The 19705-nt window shown below is 46.5% G+C and overlaps 2 protein-coding genes across 3 annotated transcripts in view; both read right to left on the reverse strand.

The window, feature by feature from the left end:
* The window catches only part of LOC142583277 (angiotensin-converting enzyme-like), a 246195-nt gene that overhangs the window by 122867 nt on the left and 103623 nt on the right, over positions 1-19705 (reverse strand). The window lies entirely within an intron of this gene.
* LOC142583278 (angiotensin-converting enzyme-like) overlaps positions 8678-19705 on the reverse strand; it is an 80224-nt gene continuing 69196 nt past the window's right edge. Inside the window, exons 12-13 of one of the 2 annotated variants that reach the window (XM_075693683.1) lie at positions 18926-19048; positions 8678-8951 (exon numbers count right to left, since the gene is read on the reverse strand). In XM_075693683.1, the coding sequence (XP_075549798.1) occupies positions 8747-8951; positions 18926-19048 (328 nt within the window). In that variant the 3' untranslated portion in view covers positions 8678-8746. The remainder of the gene's footprint in view (positions 8952-18925; positions 19049-19705) is intronic. The other variant, XM_075693684.1, reaches the window with a different exon arrangement.

The raw sequence follows: 19705 nt of genomic DNA on the forward strand, positions 1-19705 counted from the left end.
CTGTTTTGCGAGGAATCATGAGACGTGCTACAATCTTCTTCGCATAGCCTCGGGATTCTTCCGTCTGCACTCTTGTGAAGGATCACTCGTACAAGGCGCGGCGACCATCGCTATGTGCATTAACTATGCAAAAAACCCCGCACGAAATGCATCCGTGCGGGTGTGACTTCGGACGCCGACGTGCAGCCAACCATGCCGAACGTGGGTATGATTGGAATTACCTGGCGGTAACTGCGATCTACGTCACTCTACAAGAAATGAAAGTTTACAAGTCGCAGTAGTTAAAAGCGCCTCCCTGCATGCCTCATTTATGGCTGTCCTCGGCGAAATCAATGCAAGCAAGTTACTCCCCCATACGGTAGTGAACGCTTTCTCGCGTCATCGTGCTTTTAGCTGCTCCATTCACAGGCGGCCCGCTTCTCACACAGGTTTCACGGTTTCTTTCTTTTTGTCTCAGTGTGTGTGTAAAACAAAAGTTGCTGAAGCACACATGAGGTGTTCGCTGCTTTGCGTGAGTTTTGGTTTTCTATTTGGCAAGCACTCTCTTAAATTGAGGGGCATATCTTCTTTCGTGAAACATAAGCAGCTTGAAAACATCTGAGCATGCGGCGATATTTCGTGCTCACCGTGTGTTTGGACTGCGCTGTTAGAAAGTAGGGGCATAGGGAAATGAGTGGAGTTGCTGGACATGAGCCAGTTGATCCAAATGAGCTTTAGTTTAACAGATTAATGAGTTGAGACGAGCAGAAAATTGGGAGCATTGATTGTGATTCATGACCAGAGGGTAGCCCAAGGGCCCACGGTCAAGGAAAACGAAATGACCGACACTTTGTCGGCCAAGGCTGTTTTGTTTTTGGTTAATGCGTTAGTATTAGTAGTGTCAAAGTGATATATATATATATATATATATATATATAGCACGGTTTAATTCATTGGACCGGTGGCTCGAATAGGTTGAACGTAATGCTAACACATTTCTCTCGCATTTACGCTAAATTGCCACTAAGTTCTCTTTTGTCCAACCCCTCGCGTTGCTACCTACCATGAATCCATTTTTCAATCTGGAAAAAAACGTCGCACATCTTCTGGAAATGATTTAGATTTATCCTGTTTTTCGGGCTGGCCACAGGCACCAACTTTTTTCCGACAGGAGTCTGCGTTTGGACTTTATAACTTTTGGTAAATGGTGCGGACCTGGTAATGCGCAGTTCAGCTTTTTTCGCAGTGTTAAACTTTTTGAGGCATCCGAAAATTGCGCTGGTCGGCATGATAACGACACGAGCAGTACCATCTGGTCGGCAGTGCAGTAGCGGTACAGCTCATTAAAGCAGCGCACGCAGGCTGGTACCAAGCAATGGTGGACACACTCGCTGAACTAACCCGAAATGACGTACATGCAAATTATGCAGTTTAATTATTAGCGTATACTGCAGTCCTATTATACAGGTATAGCAGGAGTGGGAACCATAACTTAGCATACAGGCAAATTAACATCAAAAGAAAAAAAAAGACAGGTAAAGCGTGCTACGTATTCGAGAAGAACTCTATTACGGTGAATGAAAATTTATTTCTTAACAAGGATCAATCAGTACAAGCTAATGAATTCCGGTGTTGTATTGCGCAGGGAAAAGTTTACTTGAACGTGCACCGTGGCCTGTTGCCATAGTACACTGTTGCCTCGGTTTGCGATTTCGACTTTTTATTATCTTTGGTGACGTAAGCAGGTAGTGCAGCTTCTTACAGCATGTTTCTTCCTTGCGTAATTTAATTTTTTTGTCCAGTAATTCAGCAAGAGAAATTGAGGTCGCACTGGTGTTTTTCTTTCTGCAAGTGTATGTAGTGACAATATTCTGTTATGAAAAAAACCTTCCAATATACAGTTGCAATAGCCACTACTATTACATTAGGCACACAGAGGCTGCAAGTTTACCAGTATTACAATGAAGTGTTTCTTTTTCTAACTTACTATGCAGGCACATACCTGCATACAAGGGAGAAGGCGCGTGAGAGTGAAGAAGCAGACTATGTACCCTCTGCAGTTGCAGACGGAAGCGCCGCTGCAAACACGGCCATCATAATAAAACTCCAGAACGCGAAAATCCCAGGTGACTGCTATTTCATAATAATGTCGTTGTACGAAATTTGCAGCGTGTGCGCATATAACATAAATAATGAATATGACAGTGTGAACTCAGCTAGAGTATCAGGTCATATAGACATATTCAAAAATTATTTTTAGCACTGGGTCTGTATAATTTAACATGTGAATAACCTATGGTCCTAAATACTGCTTTTTCATCCAGCCAACTAACTTCAGCGACAATGCATGCAAGAAATTCTGTGCCGCTCAAAGAAGTTTTCTTGCTTTGTGCAACACCAATATGTCAAAGACTGTGCATTGGCTGGGTCATTTACCACTTGCACTTCTTTTCGCCAAAATAAATACCACAATAAATGCGCAGCATTGAATCTTTAGAACAATTTGTAACGACGATGTAGTTCTCTAAAGTTCTATACAACCCTGTTCAGTTCTGCAAGATTTTGATGCGAGATGATGCAATTTCTGCACAAGTGCTTGAATATGTTATTGCAGGCTGAGTTTCAAAAAAAGCAACCCATGGCGTGTGACGTTTTAACGTTACTGCAACTGCTTGAGACAGCTTTGCTGCAAAATGTTGCAAATTCTTAAGGTTGCACTCGTCTGTTGTCATTTTTTAAAGGATCGCAATGAATTTTCTCAGTTTGAAATATGCAGTGTCTTTCTTGACATGGTCAAGTGCTCAATATTTTATACATCAAATGGTTCTTCAGGTATATGCTCAAGCCTTCATCCTTTCTGAATCAACTATATGATCTTTATAGTGAATGGAGTTTTCAGTTTACAATAGCAAATAAAATTGTGGTGGTGTGACAATGCTATGTCATTGCCTTTGCAGTGCCCCAATCGCCTAAATCAAGGTACAACTTCGCCTGAAATACATTCTGTATAGCATTGTTTGAACATGCGCGCGCGACAACGTGTCGGCAGCTTCGTGCGTGCGGCCTGAATTGTAACGATGGTCATGTCGTATTCCTGCAGGCGCAAGCTCGACCGTGCCAGAAATCCAGAAGGGTCTCTTAGTAACGGGCAAATGGAAGCTTGGTGGCAGAAAAGTAGGGAAATCGCAGACAGCGAAGGCGTAGAAGAAACAAAGTTCCCAATAGTGGTTAAGAAGGCTCGATGCTGGGAATTCGTTTTTCTTCTTTTCTTTAGATATGTGTAGGACATAGGCAAAATAATAGCAAGAGCCTGGTGGCGCAATCCCTCCCCCCCCCCCGTTTCGAATGGGACGCTCATAGCACCTCCCCCCTCCATCCATCCATTCATCCATCCAGAAGCCCGAAAGAGGGCCTCGGTTGCCACGTGACGCGTTTCTCAGTGTTCGCACGCACCGGCGCGCCTTGCATTTCCGAGGCCAAGCCCAGGCTTCGCGCCGGCGGCGCCAGAGTGCGCCGAGTGCTCTTATGGAAGCGTGAACGACGAGCCCCGATGCGGTACGCGCCTCATAACTCGATCCGACGGCAGCAGTTCGTTGTGTCGGTATGTTGTCGCAATGTTAACGCATTACCGACGACAGTCATCGTGAGATCGGTTCTTCGGTAATTTTCGTTTACTCGAAGGCGTGAAAATTTTATCGATATTTCGCAGCAATAACGTTTTCATCTGTTTATAAACAGCTTAAACTAATTCAACTTCAGCTGGCGGTTCGATACTAGGTTCACACTCTCCCTATTTATCTCCTTTTATAATCCCCCTTCCCTTACCCCTATTGTAGGGTAGCAAACTGGACGGTCGTCTGGTTCACCTTCCTACCTTTGCCCTGCTTGATTTCCCTCTGTCTTACTGTCTAAACGCGCGACGTCACTGCTCAAAGTGCGCAGAGCTCGTGCTATTCGCTAAAGCGCACTGGTTAAACAGCCTTATTTCCCTGCTTTGGAACAGTACAGACAGTTAAACCGGACCACACTGATCCAAGACACTGTCAACGCCGAGACAAAGTGATTGAAATCTCCAAGTTGAAGTTTTATTCACGTAAATCGTGTTTTCGAAGGGCAGGCGTGCTGTCAGGTTATTTTTTTTTTCCATTTTGCCCGCCTCCGAGAGGGCACTTGTATACTTTGAAGATGAATACTTTCTTGACGAGTTAACCACACTTTTATGCATCGGGTCTGTATGTTGTATCTTTCTCTGCGCTTATCTTGGAGACTGTGCACATTAAAAATGTGCGCCTATCACGAAGATAGATTTGGTGCCAGTGGTACCGATATGGGTGGTGCGGCCGCACAGTACCATAGCAAGGTGGCTGCACCGCCATGCGCTTGTACCGCTGGTAAAGCGAGCGTTCTTGCATTCCATACTTGTAAACGTTACAGGCGAAAAGTAACTGATTACAATTGCAATTACTTCAATTAAAAATGTAATGATTAGAGTTAGAAATTACTGTCTAACGAAAGCTCTTTGATGGTTTACTCATTAGTCATCGATTACTGCTGCGTTACTTTTCTCCGAATATTTATTAATGTCGGATATATATAGTAAATAGAACAAGTGGGCCTGATCCTATCGTTGCTCATCTGCACTAACAACTGCTTTTAAAATATTTCGCTGGTAATCGTTCCTCGTTTCTGTTGTGAAGCCATCAGCAGCGTCACTAGAACAAAACTTGAGTGACAGGTAAAGGAGAGCAACGAGAAGAAAGGGGGTTAACCAAGGGGCCCGATTTTTATTAGTCATATCTTAAGAAGCCAACAAACAAAGACACCAAGGACAATATAGGGGAAATTACTTGTGCTTAATAAATGAAATCAAGAAACGATAAATTAATGGAAATTAAATTGGATGAAAAAACAACTTGCCGCAGGTGGGAACCGAACCCACAAACTTCGCATTCCGCGAAGGTTGGGGTGTTTGTTGGCTTCTTATGATATAGGTAAAGGAGAGAGAAAGACAAGGAGGTTGTCTTTCTCACGCAAAGCGGTGTATACTTTTGACAACAATTGTCGTTTTGGCTGCCAGCAGATATTTTGCCAAAATATCTGTTAACCTTTTCGGCAGCATATAGCACGTATGCTAAAGTGAAAGACATTTTGATCCCCACTTATAGCTTTAGAATTGACAGCTTCATTTAACGATTACAACTTACTTGCACTATGATTCTTTCTTAAGAGAAAACATATTTACTCTCAAGCCAACATAACTCCAATGTGTGATCCTGGTATTATCGATTTCATTCGAGAAAAGTGCTTGATGTGATGCGTTAACTAGGTAGACATGTAACAGTAAGAAATAATTGTGGAAGACTTCCTGTCATCACTGAGCTGCAAACAGTCCCGAAATACAAATCTTGCTCTCCCTTTACCAGTGGACCACGTATTGAATGCCAGAGAGAGCATGCGATCAGACAGTTACGCTCGGAGGTCCGAAAGTTATGAGACTGTCAAGGGAACGCCGAACGAAATTCCGTTCAACGTATAGCGTGGTGGCGAAATTCTTTATGAGAGATACGTGTACGAGTCGATATAGATATACTTGTTTCCGACACTAGTATATATTTCGGATAAATAAAGAAAAAAAGTGTGAGTGTTCGCGTGTGCTGTGTTAGGAGCGCGGCGACAATGAGATGCGTCCTTTCTACCTTAGAAAGAACAGGGAACTGCTCAGGAATATGAATATGAATATGAATATGAAAACGAAGAAGAAATAAGCGAACCTTACTCCGGAATATCGCAACCGGACTTGGACAGTGACTTCACTGCAGCTGAGATAAGGCATGTACTTTTTAATTTAAATTGGAGATCTGCCCCGGGTCCGGATGGCATCACAAATAAACTTTTGCGAAACCTGGACGATGATGCCATAGACATAATCACGGTCAAAATTAATAGTCACTGGAGATCCGGCACCGTCCCACCGGAATGGAAGGATGCCAAGGTGACGTTTATACCGAAACCCGGCAAACCACTAACAAAGGGGAACCTCAGGCCCATATCACTTACATCCTGTATTGGCAAAGTAGCCGAACATGCTATTCATAACAGGATAATAGAACACATAGAAAACCAGGAGCTTTTCAGGCACAATCTCATAGGCTTTCGGAAGGCATTATCCACACAGGACGCCATGCTCATGATCAAACGGGCTATTATTGACGACCCTAGCAGGGACGTAAAGGGCCTCCTGGGTCTGGATCTTATCAAAGCATTTGATACGGTTGCACATAAACATATCCTACATGAAATCTCAACCTTGAACCTGGGTAGCAATTTTTACAATTATGTGAGGTCCTTTCTAGCTAATCGGACAGCTCGGGTCAAACTCGGGATAGTCACAGGTGGTCCATACAATTTAGGCAACAACGGCACACCACAAGGTTCAGTATTGTCCCCACTCCTCTTTAACATTGCCATGCACAGGCTCTCGGAGGAATTGTCCAAAATCCCGAGCTTGGGGCACGCCATATACGGTGACGATGTCACAGTGTTGGTCCCAAGGGGGTCACTCGCAGCACTAGAGCAGACACTACAGGTAGCGGTAGACACCACAGAATCCTCCCTTAAGGGCACCGGACTCAGGCTATCACCTAGTAAATCTGAGCTGCTGCTCTTTAGACAGGGGAGACAAGGTGTTAGAAACCTTGCGCCTTTAGAAACTCTGCCAATTAAAATCACAGACAACACAGGACAGGTCATACCCAGAGTAGAGAAAATTAAAATTCTGGGTCTTCTCATTGACGCAAGGAGCTGTAACGCTACGGCCCTGAACCGTCTCACAGGGTAGGCCAACAGTACTTTAAAGCTCCTGGGCAGGGTCTCAAATCGAAATGCAGGCCTCAAGGAGGACAATCTCATCAGAGCATATCATGCATTTTTCATCAATCGCGTGTGATGTACATTGCATCATACCTGAACTGGGGGAAAGGAGAGAAGGCTAAGCTAAACGCACTTATACGTTCATGCAGTTCAGCTCCATTCATGCCGCCGAAGAAGCAAGCATAGCACTTGCAATTACAATGAGGAGAGGCTCCACGATTTTCTCCGATTCCCGTACAGCTATTAGGAATTACTCAGCTGGCTTCGTCTCAGTGGAAGCACACAAGTTACTTATACACAGTATTAATACTCATAATTACGACCAACTGGATAGCTCACACCTAGTCTGATTTCCGGCTTATCAGGGCCACTCGGTCAGCCCCAATGGCTGCAATCCTAATGAGCAAGCTCACTCTGCTGTGCGAGATCTCACATGCCGCACATCAGATCAGGAACTGCTCCAGGATGACTGCGGCTCCTACAAAGATCCACTTACTACTTTTCACGAGATCACCTCACACTATAGGGACGGCAGGAGGTCTTCCCCCCCCCCCCCCATCAGAAGCTCAACCGAGCTCAGGCAGTCACATTAAGAATGATTCAAACTAAATCTTATCCCACACCTTTCGTGCTTAACAAAATTGACCAGGATTATCCCGCGGAATGTAAAAGTTGTGGACACACTCCTTGTCTATTTGATCATATGTTCTGACTGTGCCCCAACCAAAGGGCTTCGGATCTCAACAGTGAGGAGGACTGGAGTCGACGCATATCCAGCGAAGTCCTCTAAGATCAACTCCTGGCCGTCCGGAGAGCTCACGACATCGGGAAAGCCTTTGGCCTACCGGTGCCTACGTGGGCGGAGCCACCGACTTAGCCTGGGGGCTTGTGCCCTCGGACCCTAGTTTCTCTGGACTAAAATAAAGTTCTTCCCATGCCATGCCACGCTCAGGAACATTTTTTGTATATTATTGTTGTGTGAGTGCTTGACCGCCAGTTAGGTTGCTACTACACACACACACACACATATATATATATATATATATATATATATATATATATATATATATATATATATATATATATATATATATATACCGAGGGGCCCGATTATTATTAGTCATATCTGAGAACCCAACAAACACTGACACCAAGGACAACATAGGGGAAATTACTATATATATATATATATATATATATATATGTATATATATTGTGCCTTCCGCTGCCCGAGTCAACTTGCCCTCTCTCCCGCTACAACGGCAGCACGCGCACTGGTGCTGCGCAGCGACCGTTTTCTCCCTCCTTGCCTCGTGTCAACGGGAACCTAGCTGCCGCTACTTCCCGCCGCCTTCACTCTCCGACTTATGTCTCCTCCTGTGTACTTTTTTCGTTTTCTTTTCTTCTTTTTTATCTCTCACTGACCTCCTTACTCTACATACATGGGACTCCGCCTTCCTCTTGCCCTGCATAGTTGCCAAAGGCAGCTGTAAATCTGCCAAAGCGCCGAGAGAAAGTCAATCACTGTCACAACTGTTCCTCTCGGTTTGATGTATCTGAGAACGACCGGGCACCCGGTCTGGAGTCTTCCCTATCAGGACTGAACTGCCATTTTTCTGTAAACCCTGATGAAGTTCGGTCCACCAATCGAAACTGTTGAAATTAAATACTTGTTCCGTTTACCTTGTAGCACCGCTCAAGTTCTATATATATATATATATATATATATATATATATATATATATATATATATATATATATTGCTTTCTAATCCATGGTAAACACTTTCAATTAAGAGAAAAGGAGTAGCCAGCAGCCTTCTGCATGCATCAACATCTCCTCTAATACAGATAAAACAAATGTTTTAATCAGATCGTGGCATAGTTTTTTTGCTTCATTATTTGTCTGAGGCGTGCGGGCAGACGGTGGCGTTGTCACTCCTCCAGCCCACGGGTTTTCCTTCGTTCTGCTTCTGGAGCCACCTGTACAAGGGTTGGAAATATTCCAACAATGGAGTGGCGTCCATTTCTTTCGTCCTGCCCTTGGTTAGAATGCCCATTACCTCGGGCCATGATTTCGACTTTCCAAGCGCAAGCACCTCGCTGAAAAGAAGAAGAAAGAAAAGTCGCAGTTTCACCCTAAAGGCGAAGCACCGATTGCGATAGCAGACTAGTAGACAGCGATACGAAGTATCAATAGTAGAATTATCGGCTGTATAAGCATGTAAAAATTCGCTTACTAAATAAATTAACAATCACGGTATCACGTGCGCACAGATAAGCATGAACGCATCTCACTCGATGACCGCGTACAATCGCTGTCGAAAAGCAGGAGTGACGAAGAGCGGCTGCAGCAGCGAACGAATCGACCTTCGTGTTCCGTCTTGGTTCAACGCGAACTAAACGTCGAAAGCACAGCGCATACGAAGTTACCAGCACTCGGCACACTTTGTCCACATCGCAGGTCACTTTCAAGATAGGGCGCCCGCGCGGCCACTCCGTACGCAGTAACTGCCAGTATAGAACGCCGCTCCCCCCCCCCCATCCCTCTTGTCCTCCCGGTTCCTGCCGCACGACGGAAGACGCCGCGCTTCCTCTCCGCTTTCCTCCCTTGCGCGCGCGAGACTGAGCCGCGATTGTCGGCTGACCGTCGCAAGCTTTTCCTCGCACATACAGCATACGACGCGCGGCGACGATGTTATCGTGCTTGTACTTTATATGGAGCATCATGGCAACGCCGACGGCAGAAATGCGCCCGGAGTATCCATATAATTGATATCGCGATAAAAGTACGGCAAAATCCATCTGACAGTAAATGTCGGCGTCACTGGAATTGACACTGAAGCAATGTATCGACACAACCTTTTGCGACCGCCAAAATTCGTCATGTACAGGGTGTTTCAAGCGAACACTTGCAATTTTTTTCAGATTGCCTGTGGCAGATCCCACAATTCTAGTCAATCAACTGTCTGCTCGAAGAGGCGGACATTGCTTGCTCCAAAAAATTAAATGCATAATTAGCTAATTAACAAAAATCCCTAATGAAGCTACTTTCTTATACAAGACACTTGTAAGGTCTAAGCTTGAATATGCATGCGCTTTGTGGGGTCCCAGTAAAGAATTTCTTCATAACCAATTAGAATCAGTGCAAAACCGTAGTGCACGTTTCATTCTGTCAAATTATTCTCGCTTTTAATGTGTATCATCGATGAAACACATTTTGAAACTCCCTAATCTTTCTCTGCGCAGAAAAGTGTTTCGTTTATCCTTGTTTCTTAAGATTCTTCATAATGCACATCTGAAAAATTAACTTCTTAATAAGCCATCTTATATGTCTTGTCGTACTAATCACCGTCATAAAGTTGAAATCCCTTTTTGCCATACTAATTTTCAGATTCATTTTTGCCAATGACATCGAGGGAATGTAACCACCTGCCCACCTCGGTAGCCACCTTTCCAAGTGTTTCTGTATTTAAATCCGCTGTCGTCAATTATTATGCTATATACTAGCCGCCACAATCATAACAATTATGTTTTTTCCCACTCCCTTCTGTAACGCTTTCCGGCATTGAAGGTAATGAAATAAATAAATAAATAAGCTAATTACCTTATGGCCCATATTACAATTTACAGGTTATAGCCGTGGAGTTCGCAAGGCGGATCCACTGGGAATGGATTCTCAGGATGACACTAGTTTCGAGGTATTGATTCCCGAACTTTGCGGAGATATGCATCGGCGTTCCAGTTACTTACTTTCTTTAAAAAAATGTTGTTTTTTGCATTCAAGCGCCATAGTAACTGTAACGCTAATGCATTTTTTTTCACAAAGTTCGGGAATTACTATATCGAAACTGGTGTCATCCTGCGAATTCGTTCCAAGTGGATCTACCTTGCGAACTCCCAGGCCATAACTTGTAAGTTGCAATACGCTCCATAAGGTAATTCAAGGCGTAATTTGGGAATTTTTTGTTAATTAGTCTATTATGCATTTCAATTTTTAGTGCAAACAATGTGTGCCACTTCAAGTGGACCAGCTCATAGGCTAGAATTGCGCTATCTACCATAGGCAAATATAAAAAAAAAATTGGAGGACGCTTAAGCTTCGCCTTCAAGAGTGGAACGCGACAGCGTTCCTGTCGACCCGCCAAGGGGTGTAAGACAATGGGCTACAGGGCAGCCATCACTTACGAGGCGCCCCGCATCGGACGCGGTGAGCGTCGAGCCATATGGTCGAGCAACGCAGCGTTCGGCGCAGCAACGAAACGTGCGCCTGAGCAAGCGGAACGAACCAAAGAACTCGGAGGGGGAAATGATGCACGCCAGCCAAACGTCGTGATCGGCACGGGCCGAAAGATAGACAGATGGTGATCTAAAGAAAGGAAGGCCGCATGATTCTGCAGAGGGAGCAAGGCGAAGCGTTGTCAGGGGAGAGAGAGTCCATGCCGCGACCCGCCTCGCACCGGTCCTCGTACAGCTCCAATGCGCGCGTGGCGCGCCATCTGTCGGGCAGCGCCGTACATGGAGAGGAGGGGGTCTTCTATGCTTGCCGCAAGATGGCTCTGCGTGTGCGGAAAGCCCAGAAGAAATGCAGCGGAAACGCACTTCGCTACTCGTGTAATTGCGACTTCTGTAAGTTACATGTTCATAATTACCGATATACACCGCAGTATAACTTTCCACGGCTCGTTTCGAAGGCAACACCGCATTCACTAGAGGCGCGTTTGTACCGCTTGGAAGCATTGAACTCGTGGCTGAGTGGTAGCGTCTCCGTCTCACACTACCCTGGTTCGATTCCCACCCAGCCCATCTTGGAAGTTGCTTTTTATTTATGAAGTGCCTGCCGTGATTTATCGCTCACGGCCAACGCCGCGGACGCCGACACCGACGCCGACGACACCGGCTTTTCTGCGACACGAGCTCCTTAACGCTATCGCGTTAAAAGATATTGAAAGCGTTCGCTGAGACACCCGGTAAAATGTGCGCAAGCAACCCAGATGTTCTCTCGCGCATCCCTCTTTGAGTGCCTTGATGGCACCGCTTTGCTGCTATCGGGGCGCCCTACTGCCTTCTGGACTCGCTGCGCCACCTGGCGCCCCCACAGCAAACTCCCCGCGCTGTGAGTGCGTGAATATATATACCGATAAGGTAGTCTGCATATTTATGAAGTGGGTTGAATCCGCCGGCCACAGGAGAATTTCGTTTTTTTTTTTTTGAGGGATGACGCAGGCACAGTGACCCAAGATGGTGACGAATAGATACATTGAAGAGTGACGCACAAACAGTTACACATAGTTGCCCAAATCGATGCAGAAGGAGTTCATTGAAGAGCAGCAAGGTAAGAGACCGGGCTATTTGGTCTTCTATCTTGTTAAACAGTGCGAAACAACACAAAAGAACGGCGCTTGTCTTCATCCACGCCCCCCCTCCCTTCTTTTTTTGCGGGCCTTCGTCTCGTTTCGAGCTGTTTAACAATATCATTGCAGAGCGGCACATACCCAGGGACAGGTAACCACTGTCACGTATACGCAATGACCCAAGTTGGCGTGACACAGGTTTATTGAAAACCAGCACCTGCATCGTGACACATACCCTGTGTCAATATCCAGTGACCCAAGTTGGTGTTCAAGAGGTTCATAGAAGAGCGGCTGATACCCAGTTACACACACCTAGTAACCCAAATTCACATCTGAGAGGTTCATTGAAAAGAGGCCTATTGACCCTTTTCGCGGAGCAGTTTGGTCTTCGGGAACGACAGGGCGCTTTCGGCGGCGGGCTAAACGTTGCCTCAGCGAAAGCGCACGAATGCTAAACCATCACCGCTTCTGCCCTGCTACTGTGCGATCAGCTGTCGGAAATGCAACTGGGTGTTCTCTAAGGCACTGCGTTCCATTTGTGCTGCAAAATGTGAAGCGGCCGAGGGAAAACGTGTAGAGTAGTTGGCTTCAAAAATAGTGACTGGCGTATTATAGGAATGGAATGAATCTATGACCAAGCCCACGGACCGCTGCTACATAGGCACTGTCTGTGTTGGCGGTCCTTCTCCATGCGTGGCTTTTCCCGAGGGTAAAAAAAAATTCACTATCCCACCTGCGTTGTATCGCTAACCTCCAAGGAAAGGATTTCAACCCTGGAACGTCGGCAAGTATGAACGTAGCTTGTTACACAGTGACAAGGGGAGTCGCGCAGCTTACTGGCAGAGTAAGTATCTCCCTGTTGCCTACAGATATTCATCCCAACTCATACTAAAGCTTGCAACCAATCTGTCGCCCACGTATCACAAATGAGGGAATGGTCCCACACTTGACTCAATGCGTCGAAGCATGGGTGACGGTGGCTAATTCTACTCAAAATCAAAAATGACTCATTCTTACCAAAAGAAAAACTCAGTGCGAGGTACCTATAGCCACACTGCCATTGAAGGCTGCTTGGTCAACTTTGTCCCAAAGAGATATGTATAATGGCAGACGCTGCACAAGTAACCACACGCAGCTCTCATCAGGTTTCAGTTTGTCGAGTGCACATAATTTCATTCTGAAGAGAGGGACGCCCGCAGATATCGCAGGGTGGGGCCATGGTGCGTGGAATGCCCTCCCGCAGACGATGGTTGCGCGAGCCACCAGAAGTGTGGCATTTCTAATGCATCAAACGGAACTGAAGATGACTTTTTGTAGTCGGTAGACAGCAAGAAGGAGGTGCCGTTGAACTTCGATAGCCACTAGCCGCTAAGATTCAGCTGTGTGCATGACTGCGTGTCTGTATGCTTTTGTATGTTCCATAATAGACAGTTTTAGACAAGAGGACGCAAGCCACTTGCGTCCCCTAATCTAAAACGCTCTAATATCGTTTCAACACGGAACACGCCGACTCGGGTTTTGTTGCTTGATGTGCGTCGTAGAATCAGCACGAAGTTATTCATTTTACAGCGAAGCTGTATACGGCTAGCCGATTCATCCGTCCGTCCGTCTCTCGGTCGCCTGTACGCCGAAAACTCCTCCGGTGCAATACCGCGCACATGCGCAAAGAAAAAGAGAGAGAAAGAGAAGCGCGTGATTAGCCAAGACCACTAAAATAGCACAAGGCCTGTTTACTCCGATCCATTACGTCACGCTACCTGTCCCGAAATTTCCATTGACAAAGTTGGCATGATGAAAGCGGTGACGTCAAAATCACTCTTGCCGACTTGGGAGCATCTCCGGTAGATTCTATGGCAGTCGAGTCAGGTAATCTGACGCCATGGATCGGAGTGAAAAGGTCTTGTGCTATCTAGGTGATGTTAGATTAGCTGCGCCTGTAGTGACGTCGTTGCTCTCCGTCGCAGCCGAGCGCACGCGCAGCGGTTTCTCTCCGGCTCCGAAATGGGTAGGCGACGCGTCATACATACTCCTGGGGAGCAGGCAGCTTTCGATCAGCAACGCCGCGAGCAGAACCAGGAACGAGCTCGTCTACGCCGTGCTGGTGCTGCAGCGCGGGCACAAGAAGGGACTCGTGCAGCCGAACGCAAGCAGCAAATGCGTACCGAGGATCCGGCAGCCGTCGTTTAATGAACCATCGGGAATAACCCAGTGATAAACAACGGAACCACGCGTTTCAGCTTCGCGCATTAACCCTCTTTAACCAATTTCTTCCGTATCGCCGCGCGACGTGGTATCCCAAAGGCTACGTAGCCCAGTAGCCCAGAGGCTACGTAGTCTTTAGGCTGCGTAGCTCGAAGTCGCTTATGCGACACCGGCAGCGGCGGCCGCATTTCGATGGGGGCAAAATGCGAAAACGCTAACGCGCATACTTAAATTTAGGTACACATTAAAGAACACCAGGTGGCCAAAATTAATCTGGAGCCCTCCCCTATGGCGTGCTTCATAATTATCGCCAATTTTGGCACGTGAAATGTCAGAATTTAGATTTTTATATTTGGGCGCTAATATAACTGCGCATTACAATCGGTGGCGTGGTAGAATCGTGCAAATATGGCATGTACGAGTAGGCGCGTGCACCTCTTCAATGAACGTATTTAACTCCGACTTGGTAACTAGGTATGTGTCACTGGGAATGTGCCCCTTTAAGATGACAAAAAATATACTTTAAATTTATCCGTTGCTGGGAGAAATCCCACCCACGCCCCGACGGTTCCTCAAGTACAGCAGACGGGTACCTTCCGAAACCCGTATGTCCTACACAAATGGCATCCTGAAGTGAACTCTTCCAAATGCAAAAACTGTGAAGGCATAGAGACCCTAAACCACATGCTCTGGGCTTGCCCAGCGCTAAACGGTCTACATGGGAACAAAGAGTCATGGGAATCCTCCCTCCACAGCCATGTAGAACAAGCCCAAAAGCAAGTCATCGGTCAAGCCCAGGCCGCCGCCGGAAGCCAACTGATTCCGGCCGACATCTAGGGGGGAGGTAGACGGTGAAAAGGGGAGCTGCGACTCACTGCGATCACCCATACCCTCTGACGGGTGCAAATAAAGTGCTTTCTCTCTCTCTCTCTCTCAAGTACAGCAAATGGGTATGTGCCGCTTTTCAAGAAACGTTTTTTCATGCCATCAATTTATGAGCTGTACCATGAATGCGCCGGACATAGGTGCCCCTCTTCAATGAATTTCTCGCCAACTTGAGTCACTGAGTATGTCCCACTCGGTGCGCAGGAAGGCAAGAAACAATTCTCAGCGTTCGCATGCAACGGCGCGCCATGCTTGTCGTCTCGGAGGCCACGCGTGGACTTCCCCGCAGTGCCACTAGATGGCACAGAGAGTCCAGAAAGAAGCTTAAGAGAGGAGCCGGGTGGCCTGTATAGCCCGTTTCTCAGCGTTCGCAAGCACCAGTGCGCCATGCATTTCGAAAGCCACGCGCAGGCTTCCCGGTGGCTGCGCTAGATGGCCCAGTCTTCTTAGGGAAGCGCGAGAGAGGAGCCCCGCTGCAATGTACACGCCTCATGCATAACTCGTTGCGACGGTGCCAATACGTTACGTCGCTAAATTAATTGAATGCTAAACGCATTATCGCCATCGTGAGACGTGTTCTGCCGAATGTTATTTTTTTTCTGTGAGAAATCGCACATGTAATCCGCAGTATACAATGAAGATTCATTCGAACCTTCTTCAATGTCGCGACGTGTTCTCACCAGCAAAACATGTCGGCTGGGCCAACAAAAGGTTCATACTATTTTAAAGAGATAGCGCAGGACCTTATGTGAACGGTATTACAGTGGTAACTGCAAATCATTAGTGCGCGTTGGGCATCCTTGCGCCATCTTTCGTTTGTCGCACGTGGTTAAAAAAATAATTTACATGTATTTAATTTAGTATATTAGTGACCAAGGTGTCATTTATAAGGTTGCACAGAGCATCGCCACGTCTTTCTGAATGTTTATTGCGATAGCAATTATATGGACACACCAGACGCATTTCTTTCGTCGCCGTCGCCGTAATGTTAGGTATAAAGTCCAAGGGCGATAATATCGTCGCCGCGCGCTGTATGTGCGAGTGAAAGCGTGCGAGGATACGCTGTGCGCCTACGATGGTGGTGGTTCAATCTCGCGCGCGCAATGGAGGAAAGCGGAGAGGAAGCGCACCGTCTTCTGTCGCACGCAGGGCACTGGGGGGAGGGAAGGGAGGGAGCGTCCTACTTTGGCGGCGGTTGCTTATGGCGCGGTCGCGCACCTCTTGTCTTGAAAGCGATTTGCGATGCATTGGACAGACTGCGATTTCGCGCGCTCAAGTGAGGAAAGCGAAGCGTAAGCACATCGTCTTCCGTCGCGCGCAAGGCACAAGGAGGAAGTGAGGGAGGTAACGTTCGATAGCGGCTGCTTGTGGCGCGTCAGCGCGCGCGCCCTATATCTTGAAAACGATCTACGATAGATTGAACAGAATGCGTGGCGTGAAGTGCTGATACTTTCGTGTGCGCTTTGTTCTCGCTGCTTAGTTCGCATTGAAGCAAGAAGCAGCGCGAAGGTCTATTCGCTCGCTGCTGCTGCCACCCGTTCCCACTCCAGCGTTTTGATAGCCAGTGTGTGCGGTCATCGAGTGGGATGCGTTCATGTTTGCTTGTGCGCGCGACACAATGCTTGTTAATTTAGTTCATAAGAGAATGTTCACATGTTTACACTTCCGACAAAACTGTTATCTTTTAGCTGTCTACTAATTTGCTATCGCAATCGATGCTACGCCTTTCGGGCGAAACTATGACGTTATTTTTATTTAGAAAAAAAATACGTACAAGGTAGCTTGATCCGAATATCTTATTGGTTAACTGGTTATAACAAACACGTTCATTAAAAATATGAAAATATCAATAGGTGAAAAACAGCGTAAAATAGATATGGACAAGGGAGGAATACAGGGCAGCGCTCCTTCGGTGTTCCTCCCTTGTCTGTGTTTATTTTGCGCTCTTTTTTACACGTGGATTCGTACTAACTAGCTAGCATCCATATCGTTTTAAGATGAAAATATGGCAGGATGACTAGGACTCGTGTGTTGGTGGTGGTGGTGGGTTCTAGTAACAGGCTGGTTTGGCCTGGTGATCGAGGCCCACGATTGCTCCGCCTCAGCTTTGCTCAAGTACGTTATTCCGTGTCCATCAAATTAGCCTCGCTCATAAGGCAAGAAGACGTGAACCTTCTTTGATGTATCTAAGTTTCAACAACGCAATAGAGTTTTCTTTTTATGTTTCTAAGGCGCTCTAGCACTCAATGGTCTCAACCCGCGGGAACAGCAACTTCTTTTGTCATAAACTCTTCGTCTCCTCATGTATTGCAGAAAGAACGCACACTTCTCTCTTTCCATTTATTCAAATATATGAATCTAGATAATGCTACAGATGTTTTTTCTGGTTGTTTGATGGGCGGGGGTCGGGGGGGGGGGGGGAGAGTGGCGCGTGTACCAGTTGGAACTTCAACATACCATGTAGCCTACCAGACTAGTAGCATGACAACCACAGATGCAAGGCAACGACATCAGCTGCCGTTTGTACACAAATGATTAGAAACCGAAAGAGGCATTCTCACATTGTCTCCTGACCACGTGAAAAACATGCCATTACCACGTTCCCCCCTGTGCGCTAGTCTCTATTCACCCAAGGGCAGCCTATAATACGCAGCGCGTTGACCATCTTACGCTCCCTACTTCCATGAGGAACAAGGAAAGAAAGTTTTCCACGTTGATTCGGCCCAAATAGTGAAGGATGTCTACAGGATCTTCAATGGATCGCCTTTCGCACAAACCGCATGCAGAGTGCACACGTTCCCGTGCCCTGTGCGCATCGTGCAGATGTCCAGTTTGTGTGCCCAGGGAAGCACAACCACTCATAAAGCTCCAGCCACGTATCCGTTACCGCTGTTTACGCAGCAACCAGTCCACACGAATCTCAAAAACCAAAAAAAAAAAAGGATGACCGCTCGCCGCTCTACACGCCCATTGATAACTCCGTGTGGAACAGACCTAGCGCGCGGGATCATCTCCAGCCGCGAAGAGCTTGAACTAATAAGAATTCCCGTGGGTGCCGAACTGAATCTGCAACGTGTCTATGGCCTCCTTGATCATGGGGTGACCTGCAGCATGACGTGTTCCCTTCTTCCGAATCAGCTGCTCTCGTGTCTCGGATTGCACTCGTCAAGGCGTCATTACGTGTCAAAAAGGAAGCTACATCCCAGCCGTCCACCGTAGACGGCTTCTACTTATCGTCCACACATTGGATTCCTATTTAACTTTTATTTGATCATTTCTTTCTTACATACGCTCTGCATTTCCCGCCTTGTCTTTCTTAAACATGCTCGAACACTTGGACAAGGTCGTTTCTTCATCTTTGGCGTAACCTGAAGCAAGTATATCATGTCTGCTGACAAGTTCATATGTACCCAGAAAACACACGCACTCGCCCCCCCTCCCCCTTGCTCGAACAATTACACAAGATTTTTCTAATTCTTGAGTAATGTTCCGCGAACAGTTTTGTCATCCGTAAGGGAAGCATTCTGCTTCGCACGAGAAGCAGTGACATTGAAAATGACGCAGTATCTCTAACTGACCCGACGACCGCGGCACCTGAACGTACAAGCACCCAAAAATGTATGCTCGTCAACAAACCCAAACAGTCTTCCTGCTTTTTTAGAGCGGTAGAAGTCGCACTCGTGAAGTGGTCCGACGTGGTTGGCTTCTTCGCAAAGCGCCTTGTAAAACTGGAACTGTAGTATTACGCTGACGAAGTACCTGCGATGAGAATTAAATTCCCGTTCGAACGATTTCATAAAAAGCGAATCGTAAAAAGTCTAGATGTGACTTGCAACAAAAGATCGAGGGCGCGCAACCACAAAATTTCAGGGCAGGCTGGAAAATTTCCGTACTGAAACGGAAAGTAATGCTCAGGTGCCTAGCCAGAAAAGAGGTTTTATTAATTGGTAATTAAACTCATGAAGCTGTGAAGGAGTAAGTTTATCTAGGGGACCGCGATAACGAAAAGGACGTCTCCAGACAAAGTACAATGTATCGAAGCGAACATGGCATACAGGTCACCGCAAACCACGAGTGTCCATTACCGATATTTTAGAAAAGAAAGTTGATGCAGTCACCCCGTTTTACTTGTGCTAGCGTACGGTGCCGAAACTTGGTGAGTGAGTGAGTGAGTGAGTGAGTGAGTGAGTGAGTGAGTGAAACAACTTTATTCCGTGCACAATAAACTTGGTGAATAATAAATAATCATGAGAAGAGAATAAGGGCCACACCTTCTTTCATGAAGCGCAAAATTCGCCTAGCATTACAAGATAGGAACACGGCAATATTGATCGAAGAGCAAATACGGGTAACTGGTAGCTCAGTTGAGATTAACAGGAAGGAGTAGATTTCAGCACATTACGTAATACGTAGAAC

The sequence above is a fragment of the Dermacentor variabilis genome, chromosome 5 (genome assembly GCF_050947875.1).
Source record: "Dermacentor variabilis isolate Ectoservices chromosome 5, ASM5094787v1, whole genome shotgun sequence".
Classification (NCBI taxonomy): Eukaryota; Metazoa; Arthropoda; class Arachnida; order Ixodida; family Ixodidae; genus Dermacentor; species Dermacentor variabilis.